Genomic DNA, 12181 nt, shown 5'->3' with positions numbered 1-12181 from the left:
TAGCCTACTAGCTTGCCAGTGGTTCCTCATGGGCGGAACCACAAATCCATACCAAAGTTCAGCTGGGATCAGATTTTGGCAGCATCTTTGGTCTTGAGTAATCTGTTCATGACAGTTACTCGTCCAAATATATCTGAACGCTTCCCCCAAAGATTTTCTGTTGCTTGATGCGCTACCTAGGGAAAATTCATCCTGGGTTGGTTAGAAATCACTTGCGCTGTTGTTCAGGCACAGCAGCTCTATTGACTGCTTAAGCACTCGCAGCTTCTTGCAAACAGGCCTTGCTGAAACAGATGTTCACTGAAGTCTGTTTCCTGCTCCCTTCCAGTTAAATTAGACTGGACCAGTTCATGCATGTGTAAGCCTGTATTATTCCCCCTAATCATTTGTCCTTTCCTTTCCTTGTTACCTTCTCAATGCCAAATCCAACACAGCATTTAGCTCCATGGCCTGTTGACAACTCACAGATCTCTTCTAGCCAGAGTTACACCCTCCGAAACCCATTGACCTCAGTGGGCTTAACAGGGTGTAACTCCTCTTGGGATGGCGGCCCTTCAGAGGAGGAGCAGTAGAGTGCCAGTGTCGCTTGCAGCAGTTACTGATTTGTAGAAATAATTTGGAGTAGTGGGTAGAGGACTGAGCAGAAAGAGCAGAAATATGCCTTGTATCCAGATTGTCAAGATGATAATGTTAACTGTTCTCTAAACTGACTTTTCAGACTCGTGAGCAACTTCAAGCCGATCTTCTCAGGTGCCAAGCAAAGATAGAAGACCTGGAGATAGCTCTGAATGAGAGAGGACAGGTAAAAGGCTCCCTTCCTGCTGCATGTCGATTCTTTCTGTCTCTTGCATGCAGCACCGCTCTTCTCGTCTTCCTCGCTTCCTGGTGCATTTGTGTGTCTGCTAGTCTACCAATGAAAAATGCTTACTAAGGACTCCATGGAAATAACATATTAAATGCAATGAATGTTGAATGGTGTAATCTGTGATCTTGTCCTCTCTCTCTCGAGAGCAAGCCCTGTCGAATTCAGAGAGCGAAGCTGGGTCGAGAGCAAACATGCACAGGATGAGAGGCAAGGCCCTCTGCACCAGGGCCCCGCTTCTGACTTGCTGTCTGGCTCAGGCAGCTTTATGTGTCTTTCTTGTCTGTCTGGCAATACTGTGATCAGAGTGACATGACCTTAATTTGAAGAGAAGTGCTACAAGATGACTCTTCTGGTTTAGGGTTGTTCCAAGAGATCTAGAAACTGAGAGCCAATTCTGATTGGTACTCATGATACCTTTTTGTGAAGTGATACCATTAGCATGTACTTATGCAAATCTTAGTACAGCAGTGGCTATCCATATAATTTTTCTAGATGCTAACTGATTATCAGGATCAGAGAAGAATCATGTCATATTTATTGTTTTAAGCGAAAAGTCTATACAAGCCTGAATGAATGTAAAGCATATAAATGTAAGTTTTATATATACTATAAAAATCCAGTACTAAATATCTATGCAGCATATCCTGTTCCTTTGAAATTACTGTCCGTGATAGCAGATAGGTAAGAATTGTTTTAGTGTGAAGATGTCAGTCTGGAATGAAGACTTAATCTTCCTCTAGTGACACATATAAGTCTATTTTTGACTGAGGTAAAGTGTGGTGTAGTGGTTAAGAGAAGAACTCTAATCTGGAGAACTGGGTTTGATTCCCCACTCCTCCACGTGAACGGTGGAGGCTAATCTGGTGAACTGGATTTGTTTCCCCACTCCACCACACGAAGCCAGCTGGGTGACCTTGGGCTAGGCCCAGTTCTCTCTGAACTCTCTCAGCCTCACCTACCTCACAAGGTGTCTGTTGTGGGGAGAGGAAGGGAAGGAGTTTGCAAGCCAGTGTGATTCTTCTTAAAAGGTAGAGAAAATTGGGGTATAAAAACCAACCCTTCTAAATTCTTTAATATTCAAATGTTGCAAACCAATACAAAGTATGTCCACTGAACACCTTAACACCATTGGCCAGCATTGTGAATAGTGAAACTGTGGCATCTTCCACACAGGGATGGGATTTTATGGTTTCCTTGTTGACAGTGTGGCTGCTGATAAGGGGCGGTAGCAGTTTCCCTGCACCACATAGCAGTTTCCCTGCCCCAGTCCCCCAATAATGGGTACCCCCTCCCCCTGGACCACCAGGTTTTTGCAATTAAAAACAATCTGCATTAGATTATTGTTACATTGATATGCCATTGTAACAACAGGTGTAACAGGTTCTGTGAATTCCCAGCTTTCATTAAAATAGTAAGTCTCTAGCCCTTTCCCTTGTGGTGATATGCCTTTTCCCTAATATCTCCCCAAGGGAAGAGGATAAAGACTTACCTTTTTAGAATGAAAGCTTAGAATTGTTACACTTGTTGTTACAATGGTGTATGGGGATGGAGGAAATGGCTTCAGCAGGGATAGGGTCAATGGCTGCCATGAGGGCTAGAAAACATGGATTTTCCCACCCGCACAGCAACCACCCAGGCTGTACGGTGATCTTTCCCAAAACTTCAGAGCAAAGCTGGAGAAACCCCAGGAGTACATCAAGATGCTGTGGGGAAGCAGGGGAAAAAACCCACTTTCCAAAGGCCTTGAACTTGGAACAGATGACTTGTGTGGGGAGCCCCGTCTGTCTCTCACCCCCTTTCAGTGACCCAGTTGTTCCACCTCTTATATGAAGCTCTGTATGACAAGAGGGTTTTGAGTTCCTTCTTTTGAGCGGGCAAATATCCCATGTGTGTAATGCAGATACAAGTGATGGCGGACAGTTTTCCCTCATCAAAGAAAATAGGAAGGCACTGTAAGGGGAAGGGCTGTGGATCACACGTGAAGGCTCTTCAAGTAAAGGTTTTGTCGCAGTACCAATGATCTGGGGATGAGATCATTGCTACTGCAACAGTTTGAGACAATACAGAATTTCAGAGTCTCGAGAAATGGTTAATTAAAGCAATAGATGGCTTGGTGTCACCTAAATGTTTCATTGTGTAGCTCTGTGTGTGTGCCGTCAAGTCACAGTTGACTTATGGCAACTCCGTAGGGTTTTCAAGACAAGAGATGTCGGGAGGTGGTTTGCCATTACCTGCCTCTGCGTGTACTTAGAGAGTTCTGACAGAACTGTGACTGGCCCAAGGTTACCCAGCAGGCTTCATGTGGAGGAGTGGGGAATCGAACCCGGTTGCTGTAGAAAAGCCCAAATGCAGATTGTGTGATCTTTTATTTAGTGATAGGGCATATCCAGCCTGCACTTGCATCCTCCCACTGGATTTGTGAGTCACATTTTATGTGGCCCCGTTGTAGAGCTGACGGCAGTGCCGCGGACTCCAAAACGAAGCCCCAGAGCCTAGCAGAACCTGGGGTTCCTCCCAAGCTAGATGGCCCCTGCATTGCACTACTCACTGGAAGCAGGGGGGTGGCAGACAGGATCCTGTATAAGCTGAGAATAGCAGTGGGCCTCAGGAGGCCTTGGTTGGTGGTGAGCAAAGCCAGCCATTATAGGAAGTATAGCTTGATGCCCAGCCAGCCAGGAGGTGCCACACACCCACGTGACTTCATGCAAGACTCCCGTAGACTCACAGCCCATTCCTGAGCCTTCGGTGGCCGGGGACAGCGTGGCCAAGGCACCGCTATGGCGCCTCCAAAGCTGTTCCCCCACCACCGAAAGGTTTTAAAAAGCCTTTTGAAAGGTTTTTACTTTTTTAATGGGGCATTTTGCCCCATTGAAAACAGCAAGGCTGTGCAGCAACGCTATTCTCACAGATGGCGAACCCAGGGCGAAAGGGGTCAGGGAGATGCCTAATCGCAGCTACACCCCAGGCATGCCCCCTGGGACGCCAGCATAAGCCCCAGCCGGCGTCCCTGGGCGGCGCTGCTGCAGCAGTGCCGGGAGAATGGTGTCCGAGTCCCCCTACTGGCATCCGTGCCACCCTGGATGGCGCAAGTGGCATGGGTGCTAGCACAGGGGTATGAATGCTGGCACAGCCCATTCCTGGCCTCCTAAAGACTTCCGTCATTGAGGCTCAGGAATGGGCTGTAAGTGTAGTTCTCAGCACAGGTGGGATGCGCTTCTCTGTCCGCTGCAGGGGTGGTCTTGGAATGCCGAGACTAGGGTTGACCACTCTGGGTTGGGAAATACCTGGAGATTTTGGGGGTGGAACCTAAGAAGGGTGGGGTTTGGAGAGGGGAGGGGCTTATAATGGAGTATAATGCCATACAGTCTACCTTCCAAAGCAGCCATTTTCTCCCAGGGAGCTAATCTCTGTCACATGGAGATCAGCTGTAATCCCATTAGATCTCCAGCCACCACATGGGGGTTGGCAACCTTAGCTGAGACCCTGACAAAAATGGAGCTGAGGGTAGGAAGGGAGACCTTGGACATGGCATCATCTGACATCCTCAAGAACAAACTGGCACCAGCTGTACTTGGGGTGGCAAAACGTTTTGCCTTTTCCTGTTGAAAGCTGGCTTTGGCTCTGGACCCCCTTGCCATTCTCTTTGCGGAGCGGCCATATTTGCAACCAAATGGAATGCGTGATGTCGCTAGATGTAATCAGGGCTGGCCTGTGTGGATGGAGAGAGCGGTAAAACGGAGCCCCCTACTTAGCAGGCTCCCTAAGAATTCAGAGACACATTGCTTTGTAAGTTAGCCAAAGGTACACATGAACACATGAAGCTGCCTTACACTGAATCAGACCCTTGGTCCATCGAAGTCAGTATTGTCTACTCAGACCAGCAGCAGCTCTCCAGGGTCTCAGGCAGGGGTCTTTCACATCACTTACTTGCCTAGTCCCTTTAACTGGAGATGTTGGGGATTGAACCTGGGACCTTCTGCATGCCAAGCAGATGCTCTGCCACTGAGCTACAGCCCCTCCCCTAAACATATGAAACCCTTAGAACAGCCTGATGAGAACTAAACAGGCTCCAGAAGTAATGCCAAGAACTTCTGAGTGTCAGTTAAAAGGAAAGAGAGAGGAAGAGAAATTGGCCTGCCCGAGCCCTTGAGAGTTTAGAGGACTAACAAAAATATTAATCTATGAGGCAGGCAGGTAAATTCCAGAATGCTGGAATCAAAAGGTAGACTTCTAAATGCTTCCAGTTTGGGTCATTAGATCTGGAAAGTATTTGAAAACTGACATAACTTTTGTTTTTAGAGCAGTGAGCCTTCTTTAACGCAGGAACCCTCACTGTCCCAACATGCTATTTCCTCCAGGTGGGAAAAATGGTTCTCCAAATTTATAACCATTCCAGCTGTAAGTGGCCCTGATTGGCAGGTGTTTGAGGTGTCACCAAGATACCTTCAGCAGATCTGTACTTTATTTTAGAAAGGTAACAAGGGGGAAATGAATGGATGAACTGATAATGCACATGTAGCACTTAAAGAAATGCAACATTTGGGTATCCCACTTGAAGGATTTGGGTGGAGGGATGCAAGAGAGGGAGCTGAACCAGCCTGGGACTCTGTGACGTACCCTTATGCTTCAGTTTCCAAGCTGGGAGGTGCTGAGCTTAGCCCATGGCCCAGGGTGCCACTTTGGACTGTTTTGAACACATGAAGCTGCCATATAATGAACCAGACCTTTGGTCCATCAAAGTCAATATTTGTCTACTCAGACCGGCAGCTGCTCTCCAGGGTCTCAGGCAGAGGTCTTTCACATCACCTACCTGCCTAGTCCCTTTAACTGGAGATGCCAGGGATTGAACCTGGGACCTTCTGCATGCCAAGCAGATGCTCTACCACTGAGCCACATTTCCTCCTCCTACCGTACTACTGCAACATTGATCCTGTGGTTGTGACTATCTCTGCCTCAAGGAAAACCATGCTTATTTCTTGGACTATTTTGACTCTGTAACCGTGGAGTGTCGAGATATAAATGCTAATCATTGTTCTTCTAAATAAATTTGATATTGCAAATGAAAAGGTTTCTAATTCATGATGTAGCAGTCTTTTAAAAAATAATTTTTAAGGTCTCAGGACAGACTTTCATCAATGTGGTGTTGGGTTGTTACAAGTTTTTAAAAGTTCTGAAAACTATAGATGATTATCATCACCATAACTGCACTTCATCTCTTTCCTGAGTGCAGGAAAATATGCTTTGCATCGTTTATCCCAATAATCTGCACGGCATCCCTGTACAGCGGGCTGGTGCAATAACTGCCATGTTCCAAATGGGAAACAGAGAGTGTAAGATGCTGGGTTTCTAATGGCATAGGTCATCTGAGATTTGATTAGGAAAGTGCGTTCCTTCTGAAATTCGGAACAAGTAAACAGGTTGGGTGGAATATTGCCATACCCAAACAACTGCTTATGCAATTTAGCTTGAAACTGGTTGTTTTTGTGTTATATATAAGGGCAGAACTAATCTTAGCAGTAATCATTGTTCAAAGTGAATTAATTCCTATTAAATAATTTTGATAAATGTTGTAAGTAAAGCTAAGATTGTTTTTTTCAGTGTTTATTGTGTGTGAGAGAGAGAAAGAGAGAGGAATGCCACCTTTTCCCTGCCGACTTGTACCACAAGTAAATAGACCAGCTAAACTCGAGTTTATCTAGCCAAATTATTCAGAGAAATCTTCCCCGGGGCTGGTGGCTACTGCTGTGGCAACAACACTGTATCGGTCTTGGGGTAGTGTTGTGACTGAGAATGTGGAGCGACTATTGTGGTACTTGCAGCGGTTCCAGGAGAAACATGGCTGTGATATGAATCTGATACGAATTGTGTGTTTCTCAGGAGGCCGTTGAAATGAACCTTGCCAGCCTCCAACTGCAGCTTCTGATAGTCGGTGATGATGGCCCGGTGGTGGGTTGTGGTACTTAAGTGCCAAGAAGTCTTGTGAAATATAAATCCCTTGAGTTCTGAGATTAGTTCCCAATAGCTTCAAAGGAGCTATTTTCCATTCAATGTCCCGCATCGCACCAATGTTCATTCTGTCCTTTTACCCTATTGAGTAAGGATTCTGGAACTCATTTGCATCAATTTTTTTTTTTGCCGTCAAGTCACGGGTGACTTACTTGCAACTCCATGGGGTTTTCAAGGCAAGAGATATTCAGAGGGGGGTTGCCATTGCCGGCCTCTGTGTTGTGACCCTGGACTTCCTTAGTGGTCTCCCATCCCAGTACTAACTAGGGCCAATTCTACTTAGCTTTCCAGATCAGGCTAGCCTGGGTTATCCAGGTCAGGGCCATTTACACCATGTATGATGTTATTCCCCCCTCATCTCTATATAACTTCAAATAAAACTTTAAAGGAGGATAACCAACAAAACCAGGCCACAAACAGCATTTCTGCTCTGTAGAAAGAATATCAGACTTCTCTAATAGGTCCAAGAGCAACTGGTTGTATGAAGAAGCTTATATTTGATTTTTAAAGGATCTTCTCCGTTTTGCTGATGAATTCACATTGTTTCATTGGTCCTTCATGGGATGGGCACACTTACCCTATTGCCGCGTGTTCTGTCTTGTAGGATTCTAAATGGATAGAAGAAAAGCAGGCACTGATCAGGACAAACCAGGAATTGCTAGAAAAGGTATGTGAAGAGAATGACAACTTCAATATTACCTGCACTAGTTGTAATAAAATCCAACACATTGTGACTTAAAGTGAGGGTCTGAGTGTGTGTGTGGGGGCTTGATAAGGTCATTAAATAGGATGATAACAGAGGAGCTTCCAGAAAAATCAGCACCCACTGTGATGGCAGAGGATGGTACAGATCATAGCTGAGATCTTTCAGCAATGATAAATCATTGTTGTTTTAGACCCTGTTTCTGTTAATAAACATCAGCGGCTTAGTTTTATTGTTTTTAAAAATACAGGAAAGCCTTGTAGCCAGTATGGAACTCCCTGGAATAATGTATGCCATAGAGCAGTGTTCTAGCCATCCCATAACTAGCATGTTTCTGTTGAAGGTTTGAGATCCAGGCAGCTCAGTCCACGTATTTTGCCAGGCTAAAACTGTTCACAATTAGATCAAACCACATCCACCCAATAAGCACTATGCTGGTTCAGTTTTTTCAACAGGTTAGTAGGGACACTTGATGGCAGCAAATGCCAGGGGGCACGTTTTCCTCTCTGGCTCTTCCTTAATCTTGAGATTAATAATTCTGGAGGTATGCAAGGACGATTCAGTGCAGATGCAAGACTGGTTTCCAGGCTCCCTGCAAGCAAGGGGGCTGGCCTTGAGGGTCCAGCAGCCATCAGGCTAGGATCAGTGATAGCACCAGTGATGATCAGTGATGGAGCGCTAGGGAGCATCACATTGTCGGATCACTTTGGTTCCCTCCCTGACTTTTCAGAGCAAGTTGTGCAATGCACCTGGTGCCTGCTGTTTTCACAGTTCAGGGGCATTTTGGAAAGGGAAAGAAACTGTGGCTAAGAGCCGCATTGAGGTGGCTACTTTAGGCACCTGCTCTATGTTGCTGAGAGCATTGCCAGTTGTGCTTGTGAGATACCTTGGGGTTTTCCTTACATCTTATTTTGGTGCTTGTGTGCCCGCACTGTGTTGAAGTTTTCCCCCCTATTCCATGTGTGTTTTGCTCCCTCTAGTGGTTGCTTCAATATTTCATTGCGGTATCTCCAGCTTATTTACAAGCACTTTAAATTGGTCATAAAGAAGTCGGAAATACAGAAATGAAATATCAAAGCAACTATTAGAGGGAGCAAATAGCATGTGGAAAAGGGGGGGAAAAACCCAGCGCAATCCGGGCAGACAAATGAAGAAATAACATATGTGTTTGAAAAAAACCTTTGGCCTGTAATAAAGCTATTCCTGGTTTTAGAAAGGAATGCATTCTAAATGGTCACTTGCATTTCTATCTGTCATAAGTTCTGTGTCCTGGAAGCACAATCTTTTTTTAACTTTTCAAAATGGTCTTTTAAATTGTCAGGTTAAACAAAACTTAGAGTATACATTGTTTGTCACATGGTCTCCATGGAAAGCCAGCTGAATAGAGTTGACTTCAGCAATGCCAGTGAAGTGCTGAGGTGGGACAGTAGGTTATGTTCCTGGGGGGATTTTTTTGTGATAATTCACAAGCGCGTGCATGTATGTTTACAACCTACTTCTTTAACACTAAAGCAGCATGAACCTCTGTCTGTGATAGAAGTTCCTCTTGCATTTATTTCTGCAGGTGATACGTTGCTGTGTGTGTTGAATCTGTGACTTCTGTCTTGGCCCACAGTCATGTGATACTTTGTTCTGTCTTAGATTCATAAAATGGAGCAGGAAGAGAACCAGCTGAAGAGTGAAATGCAAGATGCCAAAGACCAGAATGAACTGCTGGAATTCCGAGTCCTCGAGCTGGAAGTAAGAGACTCTCTCAGTTGTAAACTCTCAAATGGATCCGAGCTTGTCTTTGAACCCAAGATGAAATTCCTGTGAGATTTACTAGTGCTGGGTGCATGCGTAAAGGAAAACTAATAAGATTTTCTGAATGTCTGCAACAATATGTGGGCAATGAATATAATGCCACTGCCTTAGTGCACTTTTGGAGGGAATGCTCACTAATTTTATGATGTTGTAACATAGTTAATTTATATATATAGCATTTGTTTTGCATCCAATAAAATATTTTCTTTATCAGTGTGTTTGCCTTTTGTTTGTTCCACTACCATGACTATTCCTTTCCTGCATGCGTCATTTCTGACACTTTCGATTAACACATCTCTGCATGAAAAGTTTGACACATCCATCATGTCAGTCCTTTTTCTTTTAAAGTTTACGTTCAGTCATTTTATGAAAGGTAAAATACTTGTGACATGGTTGTTTTTTTTAATTACAAAAATCTCTTCTTCTTGGTGAAACAACAATAGAAGAATTTTTACATAGGGGAAAGTTTTATTTCCTGGGAAAGCATCCCTACTATTTTCAGCAAACTCCTGTCTAGCCAGCATGGTGTAGTGGTTAAGAGCGGAGGTTTGGTGCGGTGGACTCTGATCTGGAGAACCGGGTTTCATTCCCCAATCCTCCACATGAGCGGCGAATGCTAATCTGGTGAACCAGGTTGGTTTCACCACTCCTACACATGAAGCCTTCTGGGTGACCTGAGGCAGTTCTCTTAGAGCTCTCTCAGCCACACCTCCCTCACAGGGTGTCTGTTGTGGGGAGGGGAAGGGAAGGAGATTCTAAGCTGGTTTGATTCTTAAGTGGTAGAGAAAGTCGGCATATAAAAACCAACTCTTCTTCTGTTCAGTGTTGCTCATGGTGTAAAAGGAATAAATGATGTGTAGTTTGTATTAGGTCTTTTCACGTCTTTTCAAAAAGGGGGAGCAGGAGCTGTTGTTGTGGAAAGAATGTGGGAGCCTCGTCCTGCAATTTCAGCCCCCTTTGCACGTGCCCCTTCCACACTGGGAGGGAAACTTCCATTCGGTCCTCAGTGTGGAACTTCCCACTGCGCTCCCTGTCTTATGGAAGCACACTCTCCCCTCCCAGCCCCCACCGGCTGCCATTTCATGTAGCTTAGTCTTATTTTATGACCCTCAAAGTTTAAAATTAATGCCAGACTATTAGTATAATATTGTGGGGAAACACTACGCTATACTGGCTTATTTTAGTTAACAGAGCAACACCTTATGCTTCCCTTTTCAGGCATCTTATATGGCACCTATGAAAGGTGGTGTGATTGATGGCTTTTGGCACCTTTGCAAATTAAGCTCTCTGCAATAATTTATGTGACAGGTGTTATTGCTTATCAATATTTATTTAGGAAATGTATATGCTGCTTCTCCAGCTTTAGCGGCTTACAAAATAAAAACATAAAACCAAATACAATAGTTAAAATTAAAGGTAAAGGTCCCCTGTGCAAGCACCGGGTCATTCCTGACCCATGGGGTGACATCACATCCCGACGTTTACGAGGCAGACTTTGTTTGCGGGGTGGTTTGGCAGTGCCTTCCCCAGTCGTCTTCCCTTTATCCCCAGCAAGCTGGGTACTCAGTTTACCAACCTCGGAAGGATGGAAGGCTGAGTCAACCTTGAGCCGGCTACCTGAAACCGACTTCCGTCAGGATCGAACTCAGGTCATGAGCAGAGCTTTGGACTGCAGTACTGCAGCTTACCACTCTGTGCCACGGGGCTCCTGAGTTACTATTACCAAATATTAAAAACTCAGTGTTAAAACATCAGCCAGAGAATAAAAATCAGTGCAAAAACGCAGTGGTTTTAAAAGAGTCTCATAAACCAGTTCTTGGGCTAGGACCTGACTGTAAACACAATAAAAAGCCTGGGTAAGAAGAGATGTTTTGGCCTGATGCCTAAAAAGAGAGAAGAGTAGGTGCCAGGCGAGCTTCATGGGGGAGGGCATTCCACAGGTGGGGGGGTCACCACTGAAAAAGCTCTGTCTGAATAGTACTTCCTATTGTCAGTTGTTTTTCTGACTCATGGGGGGAAATGAGAAGTTTGATAGATATTGAAAATAATCCAAATGATACCTGGTGCTATTTCTGTGAGAAGCTCCCGCAAAGTTGCACAATGATTCGCCTCAGCTGGAGTGAGTGTTCCCTCATTTTTGAAAAGTAGGATGAGATTCCCAAGGTTTTGAAAAGCCACATTGGACTGACCAGTCCTTCAGCTAGTTCTGTGCATTCTATGGATCCTTACCCCATGAAGGGTTTTATGGTTATATCCAGATCCTTTAAATAACACTGAAGAAGGTGCAAGCTCTTCTGCCCTTCATCCTTAAAGAAACTTGGTTACTGTGAGACTCCAGCACCTCGTTGCATTTCTCTCACAAGGAACTTGACTCCAGACATAATCGCAAGTTAAAAAGTTTCATTTAAGAAAGCCAGCGAGTTCAGTAGGTCCATTGAGACATAAGGCTAGAATGCAGACATGGGGAAACACCAGTACATTTAAAGGATACATACAATAGGATTGATTAGTTTCAGGACATAATACAAAAGGGCCGAGTTGAGGCAGAGTTGTCTTGATGGCTTAGGTATAAGGAAACAATACAGAAGGTAACAGCCGGTAACTACTAACAGGAAAAACCATACGTGAAACTAATGTGTGAAATAGCTAGGTGATTGCAAGGGCTCCCAGGCATTGTTCCGCAGGACCTGGTAACACACTAACGATTAGCCGGGCAGGTCTCCATTGAGGTGTAGATGCCGGCGGGGGGATAGGCAGAGGCCGAAAGCCAGGAAACCTTAGCTGACAGTTACCCCCACAGTACT

At 44.9% G+C, this 12181-nt stretch overlaps 1 protein-coding gene and 1 non-coding gene across 7 annotated transcripts in view; one reads left to right on the top strand and one right to left on the bottom strand.

Moving 5' to 3' along the window:
- JAKMIP1 (janus kinase and microtubule interacting protein 1) overlaps nucleotides 1–12181 on the top strand; it is a 93443-nt gene that overhangs the window by 41567 nt on the left and 39695 nt on the right. For all 6 annotated transcript variants that reach the window (XM_056855993.1, XM_056855992.1, XM_056855990.1 and 3 more), the window contains 3 exons: nucleotides 719–802; nucleotides 7476–7538; nucleotides 9216–9314. In XM_056855993.1, coding sequence (XP_056711971.1) covers nucleotides 719–802; nucleotides 7476–7538; nucleotides 9216–9314 — 246 coding nt within the window. The remainder of the gene's footprint in view (nucleotides 1–718; nucleotides 803–7475; nucleotides 7539–9215; nucleotides 9315–12181) is intronic.
- Nucleotides 5694–5765, bottom strand: TRNAA-GGC (transfer RNA alanine (anticodon GGC)). Its single transcript has one exon. It is a non-coding gene; the product is annotated as a tRNA-Ala (tRNA).

This window comes from Euleptes europaea, chromosome 9 (genome assembly GCF_029931775.1).
Source record: "Euleptes europaea isolate rEulEur1 chromosome 9, rEulEur1.hap1, whole genome shotgun sequence".
NCBI classification, from domain to species: Eukaryota; Metazoa; Chordata; class Lepidosauria; order Squamata; family Sphaerodactylidae; genus Euleptes; species Euleptes europaea.
The sequence above is the reverse complement of the archived record's forward strand: the minus strand, read 5'-3'. Positions and strand labels throughout refer to the sequence as shown.